We start from the raw sequence: 18,728 nt of genomic DNA, 5'->3' as shown, positions 1-18,728 counted from the left end.
GCCTCTTCTTATCTGCTCTCACTTCTACAGATTTATAGGCCCTCCAGAAACTTGCGTTCTGTGAATAAACGTCGCCTTGTGGTTCCATCCCAAAGAGGGAAGAAATCACTTTCCCAAACTCTCACGCTCAATCTGCCCAGTTGGTGGAATGAACTCCCTAACTGCATCAGAAAGGCAGAGTCACTCGCTGTCTTCAAAAAACGACTTAAAACTCAACTATTTAATCTCCACTTTCCAAACTAATCTACAATTCCCTCTCTGACTCGTCCACTAACTATAAAAAAAAAATATATATTACTGTTTTGCTTACACTTTCTTTGCATACCTGAAACTTGCCTACAGCACTTATTCATTGTTGCTCTTATTGTTGTGTAAATTGCTTCCTTGTCCTCGTTTGTAAGTCGCTTTGGATAAAACCGCCTGCTAAATGACTAAATGTAAATGAACCATTTAATTTAAATTGTGGCGGTAAATTCTATCGTTGTGGGATATTTGGGGCAGAAAAGAAGAAAGTTATACTCATATTTGATTCATGTCACAATGTACATAATCGATATTTGTTAAGATTTCAGGATTTTTTGTCTAAGTCGTGTTCACTTATATTTTCACTGATTAAAACTACTGTTTTATTGGTTAATTTGGCAGTGTTGTGGTTTTGTTATGTCCAAATAAAATCTAAGTTTGGTTCAGGGTCAAATTCAGTTATTTTTTTGTTATAGTAATACTTTAACACTTTGTGTCTTAATGTTGAGCTTGGTTTCCGTTTCCTTTAATTTCATTTCATTTCCCTTTTCTCTCTCTCTTTCTCTCTTACACACTCTTCCTCTCTCTCTCTCTTTAAAAATAGGTTATTTGTTTGGTCAAGTTTGTCTGCAAGAGTTTATTTTGCTATTCAGGGTGGGTGGATATGATAAAAACTCAAGAATGAAAACTCATCTAAAGATTCTACGCTTTTTCACAGGCAACATTATTATTATTATTATTTTACCATTTCTTTGCATTGTGCATGCGTTTCCATTTCAATTCATATTTGATAGACAGGCCACACCTGGATAGTATCATTTACATTTGTCAAACAATATATGAGTGTTCAATATTTAGACATATATACTGATAAACTACTATTACTCAAACATTTTATATTTTGTGTGTAGCTGTTTGATGATTTTGCAATTTACAGTATGTGTACTTGTATGTTTATTTTAACTTCCAATCTGTATTTACATTTTAATTATAAGAAACTGCTAGGTTAAATATATGGGTTAGATTCTTACATGAGTTAAAGTTTGAGGGTATAATGATAGTAACTTATGTTATGATGAGTCCAAATGTTTTATTAGCAAGCAGAACAGTACTGTTATATTATGTGCTAAAAACAATAAAAGGCTGAATGTAGTTTCTCTGTATGTTTCTGTTTAATCTGTTGTAATCTGACTAAAAGGATTTACTGTTGAGTATTGATGACGTCTGGAGAGGTTTATGTTGGCTGTCTAATTACTGTTCCTTCACTAAAGTGATTATGTGAAAGATTTGTCAGTTTAACACATACTGAGTTCATCAAAGTTTAACTGTGTTTTATTTCTAGTTTTGACTGAAGTGTTGATGAAGTCTGAAGGTGGAGAGGTGGAGATCAGATGTTCATTTTCAGATGAAAACATTTATAAACCTAAGTACCATATAAGTACTTCTGCCGTGAACCCTGTAAAAATGTTTTGATTAAAACTGAAAAAAAAAAAAGATCAGGTCTTCACAACTGGAAGATACTCTTTGTATAGTAGTGAGAATGGACGGCTCTTTACTGTAACCATCAGAAAGCTTAGACTCACAGACACTGGAGTTTCCCTTCGGTTGGGGAACTTCAGTGCTATTAAGTGGATTTGATCTTTGTGAAAATCCACGAAATGGGAGGATTCAGATCTGTCTGGAGAGTATTGAACGGGCCAATGAATGAAATGAATTGGCAGCGTAAGCTTGCGCAGGTGTGCTGCATCGCCAATTATCCCAGCATATAAGCACACCTGGAGCGAGCAAACGCCATCCTTTTCGCTTCAGATCCTTTCTGAGTGAGTCGATGAGGGCTCCTCTTGCTATTCAGCACTTCAAACCAAACGAGTGTCTCGCGGTCCAGAGTGGGTTTTAACGGCGGCAGACGATCGAGCTGGGTTTCTCCCTTGCCTGCGGTTCTTTGGGTCCGGCCTTTCAGAGTGGTGCGTATTGTTCCAACTTTCCTAAAAGAGCAACACAGTCGTGCAGCACGTCCTTTTCAGGATGGCGCTCGACTGTGCGTTTCTGGATGCGGGGGTTTCCTGGCTCCGGATGATGGACACGATCACTGCATTGCATGTTTGGGGGACCAGCATGTTAATGCGGTGCTCGCAGGCGGTTCATGTCGCGGCTAACTTTCGTAAGCGAGCGAGCCACCCCAGTTGCCTCCTGTTCTAAAAAAGCAGCGGGCGCTCGGGCAGATCTGAGGGTTCCAGTGGGAGATAATCCGCCGCCCACGGGCTCGCGGACCTCTCGCTCCTCACGGCGTTCCATCCAAGCTTCGTGCAGTGGGAGTGATCTGTCTAACCAAATGGTAGCTCTCACGCTCGCTGACACCGGAGATCAGATGTCCTCCGCGGCATCGGAGGGTGGGCTTTCACTGTCCGACAAAGATCCGGACCCGCTCGCCCCCTCCGGGCAGGTGAGCGCCATCAAATCGGATCCTGAAGCGGACATGTTAGCCGTGCTTTCCCGGGCTGCATCGGCCGTGGGGTTGGAGCTGGTTCATCCCCCAGCTCCGTGGCCGGACCGACTAGATGGGTGCTACGTAGAGGACCAGAAGGCGAAGCCTTCGAAGCCTCTCGTCCCCTTCTTCCCGGAAGTGCACAGTAGGCTCACGCAGTCTTGGAGGGCACCTTTCTCTGCCTATGCTGCGTGTCCCTCCGCCCTCACCGCCCTTGATGGTGGAGCTGCCAGGGGGTATGAGGCGATCCCGTCAGTGGAACGAGCTATTGTGGTTAATCTTTGTCCGTGTGGCGCCTCTACATGGCAGGGTTTGCCCCGCCTCCCATCCAAAGCCTGTAGGTTCCCTCGGAGCCAGAGCTTATAAGGCTGCAGGCCAGGCTGCTTCTGCTTTGCACGCGATGGCCACCTACCAGCGCTACCAAGCGCAGACGCTGGCCGAGCTGCACGAGGGCGGGTCTAAACCAGGCTTACTACATGAGCTGCGCACCGCGACCGACTATGCTCTTCGGACTACTAAGTCCGCCGCGTGTGCGCTGGGGAGGACGATGTCCACACTTGTGGTTCAGGAACGCCACCTCTGGCTAAACCTGGCCGATATGCGCGATGTTGACAAAGTTCGCTTTCTTAACTCGCCCATATCCCAGGCTGGCCTGTTCAGCGACATTGTCGGTGAATTCACCCAGGAATTCAAGGCGGTGAAAGAGCAGTCGGATGCGATGGGCAATGTCATCTATCGGCCCGGCCAAGCGGGCGCGGCATACACCTCGAAAGCAGGCAGCCCCCCCTGCCCAGGGCACCGTTAAGTTCGGTAAACGGACCGTGAAGCGTCCCTGAGAAAGGCCATCAGGAGAAGAGGAAACTTGCTCTTTCCCCGCTGGAGGGCGGGGCCCCAATTACAACGGTACTTTTCAGTGCCACCAAAACATCAATGAAAGAGCACTTTTCCCCTTCCCCGGATGTGACAGCATGAACTCTGCCTGTCCGTGACGCGCTGCCTTCCGGCTCGCAGATTCTCCATGCTTCGCCAGTGGCTCACGAGCGCTGGAGGGACGGTCTCCCTTCCCTCAGCCCTCCAGCCCCCTCTACGGAGTCAGGGTGCAGAGCCAGAGCTAATCACTCTCCTCCAGCTCTTCCGCAGGACCTTCGTGCTTCCCGGATCAGCACATCCACTCCGCGCTGCCCCACCGCTGGTATGTCAGCGATTGTAGCGATGACTCCATTAGCGAGGGCTCTGTCTGCCTGGTTAGCGCGGGCCAGCCCCTCGCGGTGGCTCATACGCACAATCAGACTCGGTTACGCGATTCAGTTCGCGAAACGGCCCCCCAAGTTCACGAGCATGTATTTCTCCAGGGTCAACCCCCTGTCCGGCCCTGTCTTGCGAGAGGAGATTGCTGCCCTCCTGGCGTAGGGTGCAATCGAGCCAGTTCCTCCAGCCGAGATGGAGAGTGGGTTTTACAGCCCATACTTCATCGTACCCAAAAAGAGCGGTGGGTCACGACCAATCCTAGATCTGCGCGCTTTGAACCGCTGTCTGCACAAGCTGTCGTTCAGAATGCTCACGCATAGGCGCATTCTCCAATGCGTTCTCGGGATTGGTTTGCAGCCATAGACCTGAAGGATGCTTATTTCCATGTCTCCATTCTTCCACGCCACCGCCAATTTCTGCGGTTTGCGTTCGAGGGTCGAGCGTGGCAGTACAAGGTCCTTCCCTTCGGGCTCTCTCTGTCTCCGCGGGTCTTTACCAAACTCATGGAGGGTGCCTTAGCGCCCCTTCAGCTTGCGGGCATCCGCATGCTAAATTATCTTGACGATTTTGATTTTAGCCCACTCGCAGGAGCAATTGATTATTCACAGGGACAAGGTGCTTCGGCATCTCCGCCTACTGGGGCTTCAGGTCAACCGAGAAAAGAGCAAACTTGCCCCTGTGCAGAGGATCTCTTTTCTCGGGATGGAGCTGGACTCGATTACCATGGTAGCGCACCTATCCGAGGAACCCGCTCGCCTGTTGCTGAACTGTCTGAGAGAGCTCGACAGCAAACTAGTGGTCCCACTGAAGTTCTTTCAGAGGCTCCTGGGGTATATGGCATCCGCAGCCGCCGTCACGCCGCTCGGATTGCTCCATATGAGACCACTGCAGCATTGGCTTCACGATCGGTTCCCAAGACGCGCATGGCATGCAGGCACGCACCGGGTCACTGTTACTGCGCTGTGTCGCCGCGCCCTCAGCCGTTGGAACGACCCCTCGTTCCTACAGGCTGGTGTGCCTCTAGGACAGGCGTCTAGCCATGTTATTGTTTCCACGGATGCTCCCAACACGGGTTGGGGGCCGTGTGTCGCGGGCATGCAGCTGCGGGCCAGTGGAAGGGTGCCCAGTTGCATTGGCATATCAATCACCTAGAGCTGTTGGCAGTGTTCCTCGCTCTCCACCGCTTTTTACCGGTGCTGGAGCGGCAACACGTGCTGGTCAGGACAGACAGTACGGTGGCGGCGGCGTATATCAACCGCATGGGGGTATGCGCTCTCGCCGCATGTCTCATGTCTGCTCCTCTGGAGTCACCCGCGGCTGAAATCGATGTGCTCCATTCACGTTCCAGGCACGCTCAATCGTGCAGCCGATGCGCTCTCACAACAGCTGTTAAGCCCAGATCGATCTGTTTGCTTCCCCCGAAAACGCTCATTGCCAGTTGTTTTTTTCCCTGACCGAGGGCTCTCTCGGCACGGATGCACTGGCCCACAGCTAGCCTCAGGGCATGCGCAAGTATCCGTTTCCCCCAGTGAGCCTGCTCACGCAGTTACTGTGCAAGGTCAGGAAGGACGAGGAACAGGTTCTGCTAGTTGCGTTTTGGGTATAGGTGCCTGCTATGCGTGATCCCCACTAGGCGATCCCATATGCTTATTCCGCCACGGTTAAGTCCCCCCCTGGGCGGACCCGTGTCTTCCCTCTCCGCTAACCACTCTTTTGCTATGCGTACTCCCCCTTTTTAGGGCTAGTCCATATGTAAATTCTGCCATCTATCCCCCCTTGGGTAACGGATGGCCTCCGCAGCGTCCTCCCTATCGGGATTGCACGCTTCCCAATGTACTGTCGTATTTTCCTAGAATTATCTAGATGCTCACGACTTCCCAAAAAAATATATCTAAATCCGTAAGACTTCTGTTGAAGTAGGATAAATCAGGGCCAGGGACATGTTGGAGGACCGCGCCTCCCATAATGTGGGTGCGTCACGCTTGCTAGACTATCCCCTCATCGGGGGCGTTGGTAAGGTGCAGTCATTATGGCGCTTTCCATAGTTCTCCCATTTCGTGGATTGTCACAAAGATCAAATCCACTTAATAGCACTGAAGTTCCCCAACCGAAGGGGAACGTTCAAGGTTACAGAAGTAACCCTTCGTTCCCCGAGGAGGGGAATGAAAGTGCTATACTCCGTTGCCATAATGACTGTCCCTTAGCTGTTTGAAAGTCTATTCAGCTTAAAAGGATGGCGTTTGCTCGCTCCAAGTGTGCTTATATGCTGGGATAATTGGCAATGCAGCACACCTGCGCAAGCTTACGCTGGCAATTCATTTCATTCATTGGCCTGTTCAATACTCTCCAGAAAAGCGGCTTCTGATTCGAATCCTCCCATTTCGTGGATTTTCAAAAAGATCAAATCCACTTAATAGCACTTCCGGTCCCCGAAGGGTTACTTCTGTAACCTCGAATGTTTATTACTGTGGAATTGATCAATGGTTCTCTGAAAAACTGATGAAAGTTCATCTGACTGTCACTCCAGGTGGGTAATTATGCAAACTGATGTTGAACATTGTATTTATTTTTATAGATTTTAAAACAATTTCTCCTGGTGTTGCTTTTTATTCATTGATGTAACCCTCTTCCTTTTGTTGTTTTCTTGTGGCAGTTCCGGTGAGCAGATCTTCACACACCACTGAAAACACACTTATACAACCTAACACTCAAACAACAACACGCACATCTGCAGAGTCCGTCCAGGACCTAAGAGGTACCTTTTACCCATCAAGACATTTTTTTGACATTTCATCTAAAACAACAACGAAATGTTTAATTAAACATAATGTTTATAAAATAAAATAAAAAGATTTTCTTAATAAATTTTATTTTTATTTTATTCTTTAACTTTTAATTTTTTACAAATAATTCTGTGATTTTATTTCTCTCAGATAATTGTCACATTTACAAATTGTTACCAACAACAGTCCAGTCGTCAGATTTCACTCCTCTAATTAATAGCTCTGGTAAATCATCTTTTTATACCTGTTGGTTTGTTCATTTTGCCTTCAGAGTACTTACAACAACAGCAAGTGGTAATTAAAATAATAAAAAACTATTTATTGTTTAAAATTGTCTTGACATTGGATTATTTGATCACACAAACATTTTTCAGAGTGGAGTACTTTACTACTACTGCTAATAATAATTGTTATTGTTTTCCAGCTGTTGTGGGTGTGGTTTGTGCTGGAGTTTTGTCTTTACTGGGCTGCTTATATGCTTAGCGACATGGTGGCTCAGTGGTTGGCACTGTTGCCTCACAGCAAGAAGGTCGCTGGTACGAGTCCCAGCTGGGCCAGATGGTATTTCGGTGTGGAGTTTGCAGGTTCTCCTCGTTTTGGTGTGTGTTTCCTCTGAGTCCTCCGGTCTTGTCATAGTGTAAGAGTGGATGTGTGAATGTGATAGTGTATGGGTGTTTCCCAGTACTGGGTTGTGGCTGGAAGGGCTTCCTCTGTGATCCCTTGGATGTTATTATTATTATTTTTTATTTATTGTGTGTTCACTGCCCATGGGAGTGGTTATGTTGTGTGGTTCTCTTCCACTTTTCCTATGTGTCTGCCTGCTTGCTAGATAGAGCTATGCTCTATGGTGCTTTGTGGTGCTCATCATTGTGTGCGTGCTGCAGTGACACGCTGCTACAAAAGAGCAGTGTGCCTTAACCCAAAGAGAAGTTCACTTTCTCCCTACTCCAGATTTGTGTTTGCTGCATACTTTTTGGGTATTGACCTGTTGTTTGATGTGAGAGGTTTATTGAGCTACTGGGTAAAATTTCACCTCTTTTCTTAGAAGAAACTTGTTGTTTGTCTTGTGTTGTGGAACTTACAGGCTGTGTGTTTGCTTTCTTAGTTGTATGATTTAAATATACTCTTTGTTTGGTATTTAAAAGGTAACTGTATTGTTTCTTTGTCAGATTTTTTGATTTACAAAAGGTAGCTGTAGGGAGAGGGTGCCATTTTATTCTATGTTTATTTATAGTAAGGGAGTAAAGGAAAGCCTTTGTTGTTTTACTTATTTTCTTTTACCTGAACTAGGTTATTTAGTACTCCTAAGCTAGTTACTGTTTTTTTTTTTTTTTTTTTGTTGTTGTTGTTTCCGTTAATCCTTCTCCTGAAGACTTATGCTAAACTATATTGTTTATTTAATGAGAACAAAAGAAAAAAAGATTCATTTTTTTCTTGTGGTTGCTTCACATTTCTGAGGCAGAGGACTGAAGTGTTCCCTCAATTTAAATAAATGTTTATTTAACCTTTACATAACTCATTAATTTGTTCATATTTTACTTTCGATTCTAAATTTTAGTTAGTTTAGTTTACTTTGTTATTTTCTTTCCCCAACACTAGACAAAAAGGAGAAGGAACGTAACACAAAACATAGTTCTACGTGAAACATATGCCAGAATAGTTGGTGGTTCACTCTGCTGTGGCGACCCCTGCTAAAAAAGGGACAAAGAAAAATAAATGAATTTCTATGCTTTGTTTCCAAACCTATTTCTGTGATCATGCTTTGAACTACTCAGATTTTTATTCTTTAAGTTGTTCTGACATTTTAGTGATCCAATATAACTTGTATTATTAAAATTAATACATTGTTGTTGTGTTTTATTCACATGTTGATGCTTTAAACATTACACCACTCAAAATATAGATCCACCAGACTTCAAGGTATTGAAACTTCTTCTGTGTGTCATAAAGATAATTTATTTATACACACCAAATTAATCAGACCCACTCAAAAAATGCTTGGAAATTCTGAGCCAAATTTGGCTGAAATATGAACACAATATGGGGTTGAAATAATAACCCTGCATTTTTGGAGTGTATTTGTGTATGTTTGCTGTAAATCATCTTCTATCTTTGTCTTTTTTTCTGTCAGACTGTGGACGATTCCTGTTTCTTCTCTGAAGAAATGATAGTAGTAGTGTATAGTTTGGCTGATCCACCTAAAGGAGACTTTCCATTAAGTTACAGTACAGCTGTGCATTACTGTGAACAAACATCTCACGAACAGGTTCATTCTGGAATGTGAAACAATATTATGATGATGCAAATGCCAAATAGTGCAAATTTAGCCCCCCATTTGTCTGATAACCAAAATGTTGAACGTTAGCACCATTTTGAACACCATTTCCTACATGGCACATTAGTCACAATGTTCCACTCAGGTCTGAGACTGCTGCAGACAGTTTGCGGTGCATGTGGTCAAAGAATGGAACCTTTTGCAAAAGGCTCATTTCTTTCAGTTGCAACATAAATAAAGCAACTACCCATTTTCTATGGCATATAAATACCTGTATGGCCACTTTTAACCATATGTGTGACCAAAACTATATTAAACTACGAGGAGCTATATGTGCATGCTTATCAGATCAGTTTCAGATCCCTTTCCCAAATCATTTCAGTGATGACAATGGCACTTGTTCAGACTTCAATAAATGTTTTGAATAGCAACTCAAAGGTTCATTTAAATGCAGAAAATGAAATGTTTAAATATGAGTCGTGTGTTTTGGAGTTAAATATTACAGGTATGAAAATATGGAAGTAAGCAATAATAAATAGTGGCGTTGTATTACATAGAAGAACATAAGAAGTGTTATATCTTATTCAGCACACCCACTTTAAATGTAATATTTTATTTGTCCATCTAAAGGGAGTTGTAAGGTTCATGCAGTTTATTATCAATATTTGTAAACATTATTTTACTGGTGGCAGTCATTGCATGTAATTAATTTTAGTTGATACAGACTGGTGAGTAGCCATGGCTATGGTTGCTTTACATTTGTGATTAATACAGTATAAGTACTTCAACATTTTGCCTGGATCAAAGCCATTATGATAACACCAGATCCCTCACATAGAAGAAGTCATTGGTTTACCAACTGTGAAACTTGAGCTTGTCGTGATCAACTAAATGCTATTTTTTTAATTATATGTAGTTTACAGTGTTGTTGTTTTTTAGCAGTAATCTTTTGCTGTACTCCCTTAAATAGGATGCTGATTGGTTGCTTTACATGTCAGTCAGACGGCCTCCAAGGGGTCCTTGATTTGAAAAGCTGTGGAAGAAGGAGCCAAACTGACTACAAGCTTGATTTTGTGAGTCATTCGACTGTCAAAGAAAATCCTCTCATGTAGAAAATAGATGTATGGGTTGAGATGAAAGTTTACAGAAAGTGCAGAAGTCATGCTGTGAAATAAAATAAGAAAAACACAAATTTTCTCTTGTTGAAAGATAAGATGTGTGTGTAAAGAATTATGTAATGTATTTAAAATTAAATCACAACCCAAGTGAAAAATTCTGTCCTCTGTTTTAATTTGAACTTCATGAGATGAGGCATTTCAGGAGTATGCCTACACAACTGTTAAACTGTGTGTTTTTTGAGTCATGACTTTTCCCCCACTTGTTTTCAATGATTGTCATGTTTCTTTAAAATCCCATAAATGCAACAATGCACTAATCGAAGCTGGAATCTTTGAATGATAAAAAACCAACTAATTAACCATTAGACCACAACTGCCTACAAATATGTCTGCTTTCCAGTGTGTTGCTACCACAGGAACTGGGAACAGTGTTAGCTGTTTTTGGGGAACTTGTAACTAAATTGAAATAAGCATTGTGTTAAAACTCCTAGTGGCCGAAATTAGCTTTCAGGGGACCATCCTGGTAGCTATTAGGCATGGGACAATAACTGTTTTCAAGGTATACCGCTGTTCGAAAAAGTCAAGGTTTTAAAACGGCCAAAATTTTAATAATACTGTAATACTGTTCCTAAGGTATGTGCAAGATTTTTTCTGTTTTGTTGTTGTTTTGAGAACAACAGTATCTTTAGCAGAAAAGATATCCAAAGATGCAATTTTAAATTGTAAAGAATCTGTGTTTTTGAAACTAATGAAGACAGTAGAAGTCAATGATTCATTAGAATTATTTGGCCTAACATGTTTACTGATTCAAAGTATTTTAAATGCTTCTCAAAATAAGATATATAGTGTTCAAAGGTGGATAATGTTTTTGTTTTTTACCCAGACATTTACATATTTTAGAGCAGTGCTCAGAATATTGTCAAACCGTGATCTTTTTATCCAAGGTTATCATACCATCAGAATCTTATACCGGCCCATGCATGCCTAGTAGCTATTTCTTCCTATAACACCCAAGGGGCCCATTAACTGAAATACTTTTTTTTTAAATGTCACAAAAGCCCAATCTGACACCTGGATTTTCTTATGTAAGGCCTAATGATTTTATAAATGTTTTTTTAGATTTGATATTTGTACTGTGTGGAAACATTTTTATAAAAGCAATCTAGATTCTACTCAAGAACTCAAGTCATGCTACAGTATTGTGAGTAGCCTATTTAAAGCAAAGTGGCTGAATTCCCAATAAAGCACTGCATATAACAGTTAAGCTTCCTTGGTTGGAATACTTTTTTAAATATAAATTGTATTACTTTACAGTCTGTCTTAATTGTTATGAGAAACCAGTTTCCAAGCTTTTTTAAAACTAATTCATAGAGGCCGCATTCGCAGTGCAATGTGATAGTATGTAAAAAATGTTAATTAAATATTGTATAGCATGTTAAATATTATACAATCGCATGTCATAAATACCTGCAGCTTCTATCTCTTCATTGCTTTTGTGTCGCTTTAACCCATTCCTGACTGCGAGTGTGTCAGGCCACTGAGGCCAGCCTTCCAATCCGCGCGCACCAGTGACGTTTGCATCCGCGAGAGCGACCGGAGCGGCGCGATAGTAAAATCCTGCATGCTACTGAAGCCGCGGGATACGGGATACGGTAAGTTCACGAACCCCAAAACACCACAGTCTGATACGGTCTTTCACATTTAATAGTACTGTACCGAGAGTCCCGGTTTTTGGAATACAGTCGCTAAATAAATCCTCGCGTAACAAACATGCTAACTTGTTAGCATGAGCTACTGAGACGCAGGCCGCGAGAGTGAGGAGACAAAACCCGCACTGCAGCGCCGATTACCGGTGCAATTGTTAGGAAACACCGCTGCGTCTTCAGGCCGTGGTTTCTCCTGCAAGAAGAAAAACACACGCCTTCCCGCCTTGTTAACGGTGAAAAGAAATAATCTGTGGGTATTTAATTGCATTATTATGTGCTTTATAATATAGTGAACTCTCTGTGTGCATGTTTATACTGTGAATTGATGTACATACCACTTAGTATTGGATAACGTACAGCCTTGTTCGAGAAGTGAACAAAATGACATTACAACTGTTTTTGTATGGGAAAATTGCATGCATATTCTACTCTACAGCTATACATGAGAAACAGTATGTGTCATGTTACAAATACATGTCGTGTTGACATTATAACGTTTAAAACGTTATTAAATCTAGAAATGCTGAGTAGAGACGTTGGTCATTGAGTATTCTAACTGTATACTGATGCAGTTCTGTCTGTATCGTTTTATTATGTTTAATCCTTATGATTTTCATTTCTGAAGATTATGTTGTTTATGTCTTTTTATCATAATTAACGTTATTTCACACACAGCAAATGAGTGTTTTTAAAGATATTTTGATGCCTTTTGAATGTATTTCGAATAATTATTTATCTTTCTATAACTTTATAAATTAATTGAAAATGTAAGTCATTAAAATACCACTTTCTGTCATTTATGGTAGTCCATGCCGATTAGAATAACTGTATTTTAGGGTATAATAAAGAAAATGCGAATTGGAGATGGCTATTGAGAAGTTTTGATGTTTTGCTGCCAAGTTAAAGTCAACATAAAGCCTTGACATAGTTTTGGTAGAATTTTGCACTGTTTGTACAATGATCATCCATTCACATCATTTTTAAAATGTCTATTCTGCATGAAACTGAAGTTATGGTGATTTATCTTCCCCACTGTGATAAATAACTGACAAATGGCCTCTTAAATAAGTAAAAATTATAGATGTTATTGGTTTCTGTCTTTTGGAAATGGCTGAAATAACGTAGTCTGCTACTGGTCAGTCACATGTGAGTGACAGGTTCTCTTGCCCTCATGGCATCACATGTCTCATCAAAGAATAAATGCTGTTGTAAGAGAAAAAAGAAAGTTGTTGTGATTAAGAAAAAAGCTGAACATGAATAAAAGAAAATTAAATGCACAGATAAATAATTTTGGGCCAAATCCTGCAAAACTGTATGAAGAAAAAGAAAAGGCTGATCCAAGTCCTATTAGTTTTCATTTTTTAAAATAAATATTTCAATTATTTTGAAGAATTTTACTCTAACAAATTCAACATTTGATTCAGCATTCTGAAAAGGTGTTTTAAAAAACATGCCTTGCCAATCAGTTGTTTGAAAGGACAAAACCAAGTCCCTTTCTAATTTATTTATTTTTTGAAAACTCGATCACAATTTTCATTTCATCCCAACTGACTTTGCTCGCTGTTCAGAATGTCCTAGTTCAGCCTCTTTTTCTACATGTAATTGCTTCAGCCTGAATGAAACAGTGCATTAGCATACCCTCAGTTGTATCTGCATGCAGTAGATAAGCTGCTTGTTTGGCCATTTGGATGCATTTGCATCTTTGATCACAGTGGAATTTTAAATGAGTTCTAAATGTTTTCAGTAGCTCTGATAAACATTTACTGGGAATGTACACTGCTGTAGCTATGTAGTTATCAAACAGGGAGACCATGAGGATTAGGACAGTTTCAACTAGTTTGTAGCATTATAATCACCTGCAGACAATAATATGGCTTACTTTTTTTTAAATGTATGGCAAAAAATGAAAGTTCCAATAATTTTATCACTTTTGATGCATGTGAAAAGGCTTCATGAAAATTTAAAGAGTAAGAATTGATTTTGTACATGAAAAAATGGATCAATTGATCAGTAGTTTTAAGGGAGAATGAAAGATGCAATATATTTGATTAAAGAATAGTGGTGTTAAATCTCAAAAAACTATGGTAAATGATATATAATAAAATCATAAATGGACAAATCTACCACCATAAAAATAATAGAAAATGTTGACACAACATATTAAGAGCAGATTGAGGAAGATGGTGACTATGGTTTGACAGTAACAAACATGGAATGAAAGGTGGTAAAACATGGTTAACAGTTATTCTTCTGGGTCTATTAGTGTGCTAACCACGTCCTCTAAAAAACTATAAACCATTGATTGCTTCAAACTGGCATTTTACTGATGAATTATATGTGTGTGTGTGTGTGATGTAATCTTACAGGCCACCATGCGTGAATATAAGCTTGTGGTCTTGGGCTCTGGCGGCGTAGGAAAATCTGCACTGGTTAGTTAAATATTCAACATATTACCATTAGATACCATTTCTGTAATATTTTCTTCTCTGCTCATTAGCATTTATTTTGGACTGAATTAATTTTTTTTTTTCCATTTATCTTCTCTTACAGACGGTCCAGTTTGTACAGGGAATATTTGTTGAAAAATATGACCCCACAATAGAAGACTCATATAGAAAGGCAAGTAATCCCTTTTTAGTCAGACATTAATACTTAACATAGAAATAAACACAGTAATAACATCTTATTTTTTTTATAGCAAGTTGAGGTTGATGGGCAGCAATGTATGCTAGAGATCCTGGACACTGCAGGCACAGTGAGTCTAATATGATGCATGAACTCTTCCAGCCAATTACCTAATTAGTTTTGCATCTGAACTCAATAGATTATTGACTGCTTGTCTACAGGAGCAGTTCACGGCGATGAGGGACCTGTACATGAAGAATGGCCAGGGTTTTGCTCTGGTTTACTCCATCACAGCACAGTCCACCTTTAATGATCTGCAGGACCTGCGGGAGCAGATTCTGAGGGTGAAGGACACCGAGGATGTGAGTCCATTTGAATTGAGAAAAAAAAAATCATTATTGTTTTGCATGGTGATTGCTGAAACATATCTTTACTTTTTAAGTATAACAATCTGTAAGGTTATTTGGTATTCGGTCCACTATTTAATGAACTTCACCGCCCAGATAATGGCTGTTAATACCACCCGAAGGAAGAACTAATGAAGTAGGTTTTTTTTTTAGAAGTAGTCTTCCCACACCTAGTCTGTCTCTCACCTTGCTTCTTTACCAGATCACCCACATGTATGTGTATATTTTAAGCCCCTGCTCATCACAGGTTTTCCAGAAATCACAGTTGTCTATTTTCTATGCAAATCTGTATGAACATATTTAACTCAGTTCCTAGAAACACTACTCCAGTATCACTTGTGCTCCGCTCCTTTTTAATATAATTAAATAATAAGATAATAATCATAATGTAATGCAATTTTTATATGAGACTGTCCAAGCTAGTTAAAATAATTTGTCTTTTTTTTTTTACTTTTTTTTTGTGTTTTTTTATTTTAAATAATTTTTCCGGGTATACACTCTGAATTTCTCTCTGTCTCTCTCTCTTTCACTCGCTCTCTCTGTAGGTGCCAATGATTTTGGTTGGAAACAAGTGTGATTTAGAAGAAGAGAGGGTGGTTGGAAAAGAGCAGGGTCAGAATCTTGCCCGTCAGTGGAGTAATTGTGCCTTTCTAGAATCTTCTGCCAAATCAAAGATCAACGTCAATGAGGTGGGTTAAAGTTCATTTGGACTTTAAAACAAATGCATTTGCACCAGATATACAGTGACTAATACTATTCATTTGTGTGTGTGTCAGATCTTTTATGACCTGGTTAGACAGATAAACAGAAAGACACCGGTGGAGAAGAAGAGAGCAAAAAAGAAGTCAAACTGTGTCCTGCTGTAACACCACTGCATCACTGCAGCAGCTCTGAGCCAGGTAAACACTCACTGAATCAGCACGTCCATCATCAAGAACTCTCTTCATCCATTATCAATAATCCAGCAGTTAATTGTACATACCCCTTTTTTCCTACTAGGCTAATATTGTCTGACTAAAAATAATAATCTACAAAATTCTGCATTATTATGGTGTGATACCTATATTCATTTGTAGAAACTCATTGGATTTTATCTTTATCTTACTCACAATGTAAAGAGTATTAAATGTGATTTACTTTTTTTAAATTTTTGTTAAACACTTTAAATTGCTTTAAAGGGCCATGAAACCCCCTCGTTTCAGCAGGGTGTTTTCACACCTCTACTTTGGAAAAAGTCAGAAAAGTGGGCGTGTCCAGCTCTGTTTAGGGGGGAGTGTCGGAGGAACTAAAGTGGGATGGTGTGGGAGTGTCTATTTGGGCACGCGTGCGTTTCAGAGTCAAACTACACACACACACACACACACAGTAGAAAGTGATGGTGTTTAACCTACATGGACATCTGTAGTCGAATTATTTGCCAAATTATTAAATGTTGGTCTTTAACTGCAGTTTGGCTCTTTCATTCAGGGAATTCATTCATGCCCCTCGCGACAAACGCGATATTTGATTCGAGGATCTGCTCTAAGCGTGTATTTTTCATGCAATGTTTGATACCGCACGGCGAATGAGAGAAAAAAAACCTCCGCATTTCCCGGAAACATAGATGCACACGGCAGGTAGTGTCAGAAAGCCGCGTGTGTTATTCCGGTCACTAAATGCGGTGAAAACCCTACACGAGGTTAAAGTTTGGTTGTGGTGCTAACATGTTTACACTCTGTGCAATAGTTAACTTAGTTCGATACGAACAAACTGAATAAACAAAGAGCACTGGTCGCTCACTTACCAAATCTGTAGAGACTGGACAATCACCAGCAACTAGAGCCGCGTCTTTATTAAGAGAAGACTACAAGCAAATCTGGATCTCAGCGTTTGCAGATGAGAACAGCTCTCAGGTAAACAATAATCCTCCTTAGACACGCAAGTTATTGTTGTCGAGCGTCGCGTACACTGTTTATCCACGCGTGACTCCAGATGAGCTCTCACAGAGCTTGTCAGCTTGTCCCTTCATTTATCTGGGGTCGCCACAGTGGAATGAACCGCCAACTTATCCAGCATATGTATTATGCCGCGGATGCCCTTCCAGCTGCAACCCATTACTGGGAAACCAATATACATACTCATTCACACACATACACTACAGACAATTTTAGCTTACCCATTGACCTGTACCACATGTCTTTGGACTTGTGGGGGAAACTAGACCACCCAGAGTAAACCCACACCAACATGGGGAGAATGTGCAAACTCCACACAGAAATGCCAACTGACCCAGCTGGGGCTTAAACCAGCAACCTTCTTGCTGTGTGCGCCACCACGTCACCCTCATACCCAAATCTTTCTCTTTTTTTTCATTTATAATTATCAATACACAATCTCATATATAAATATTATACACAATCAAATCCACAGCCACAAAATACACACTATTTGACTTTCCTGGACCAAGGTTCTCAAGAAAATTAGCCCTAGAAATATTTATCCTAGTCTAGTGTTTGCATTTTATTTCTTCAAAGGGTTATTAGGTAAAAAACGTCTTTGTGCTCTTTTAAATTAGGATTGCATGCACTTGTCAACGCTGCCATCTATTGTTGTTGCCGTCTTGAGTAGTTGCTGTTGTTTCGTCACTGTTTCTTTTGCAACTGTGCACCTTGTGGACAAACTATGTAGTGCAAAAATACTCAAAACACACAACTGAACTGTTTGCCCATCATACATGTGTTTGTTGTTGTTGTTGTTAATAATTGTTGTTTCCTTCCTCTCTCTTATTCTTTTTTCAGATTGCCGAAATGAAGAACTGTTGCCCAGCTGGCCAACATTCCGGTTCCTCTCTACAGTTAATGGCCAAACAATCAATAAGGCAGAACACCACAGACTCCTCAAATATTACACAGACTTGACAGAAAATGAGAGATGCAGCCTCTGCCTTTTCTTCCAGAACAGTCTTGAAGGTTTTTTTCTTGGCCCTCTTTTTGATTCCTGTTGTTTTTCTGAAGGATCTGTGTCTGGAGAGCTGATTCTCCGTCTGTGACATGGAAAAAGGGGGTTAGACTTTCTGGAAGAGGGTTCGGGACTTTCTTAACGCCTACAGAGGGAACTGGGACACTATAAAACTTGCTCATTAATACTTTTTGTCATGTTTGGACCTTCAATAATCATTTGTAAAGAAGAAGCCGTGTTCATCATTCATCAAAGCATCTTTCCTGAGTGACTTTGAGCGCTCACTGCTTTCATATTCCCCATAATATGCTTAGACTCTTATTTGCTTTCATTTAAAGAAACTGTGATAAATTAAATAAAGAAAATGTCTTTTTTTTCCTTTAGGGTGGCAAGGTTAAAATTGAAATGACAAGAAATTTGGATCTGTCTATCTTGAGGATAAAGATATATTGTACTAAAGAACATGCTTTTTTTTCTCAATCAAAATGACTTTAATTTTCCAGCTTTTAAAGATAATTGAATTTTAGTATATTTTCTTTGTGTTGTTTTTTTTCTTGGTTGTATTTTGCGGTAGGCTGTTGCTCAGCCTGGGATCAACCGTTTTGTGCCTGAGCAGGAGAAGGATGAAATCAGATCTATAATCTAGAGATGACTTCTCCTCCGAGAACCGCTAAACCAATAATCAATAGTCAGGCCTTGACACTTCATTTGCCAAGTTAAGAACAGTCTCGGTGAGTCAGATGTTTTAGTTTTGTTGTTCTCCTCCATGGTTTAGTTGAGCATTTCAAACAAAGTGTCTGGCTGGCTTTTGATTTTGTTTTTAAAGTGATGTGTGCTTTATGGTTTTTTTTCGACATAGATTTAAATAAATGTATTTCATATTGATTTGATGTTGTATGTG

The 18,728-nt window shown here is 40.7% G+C and overlaps 1 protein-coding gene across 2 annotated transcripts; it reads left to right on the top strand.

The window, feature by feature from the left end:
* Positions 1-11,725: 11,725 nt before the first annotated feature.
* On the top strand, positions 11,726-18,712 carry rap1aa (RAP1A, member of RAS oncogene family a). 2 transcript variants are annotated; one of them, XM_005167023.4, is made up of 8 exons: positions 11,726-11,804; positions 14,225-14,287; positions 14,409-14,477; positions 14,557-14,613; positions 14,705-14,845; positions 15,436-15,579; positions 15,667-15,789; positions 17,668-18,712. In XM_005167023.4, the coding sequence occupies exons 2-7, from the start codon at positions 14,231-14,233 to the stop codon at positions 15,754-15,756; spliced, it is 558 nt and encodes a 185-aa protein (XP_005167080.1). In that variant the 5' UTR covers positions 11,726-11,804; positions 14,225-14,230; the 3' UTR covers positions 15,757-15,789; positions 17,668-18,712.
* Positions 18,713-18,728: the final 16 nt, after the last annotated feature.

The sequence above is a fragment of the Danio rerio genome, chromosome 8 (genome assembly GCF_049306965.1).
Source record: "Danio rerio strain Tuebingen ecotype United States chromosome 8, GRCz12tu, whole genome shotgun sequence".
Taxonomy (NCBI): domain Eukaryota; kingdom Metazoa; phylum Chordata; class Actinopteri; order Cypriniformes; family Danionidae; genus Danio; species Danio rerio.
The sequence above is the reverse complement of the archived record's forward strand: the minus strand, read 5'-3'. Positions and strand labels throughout refer to the sequence as shown.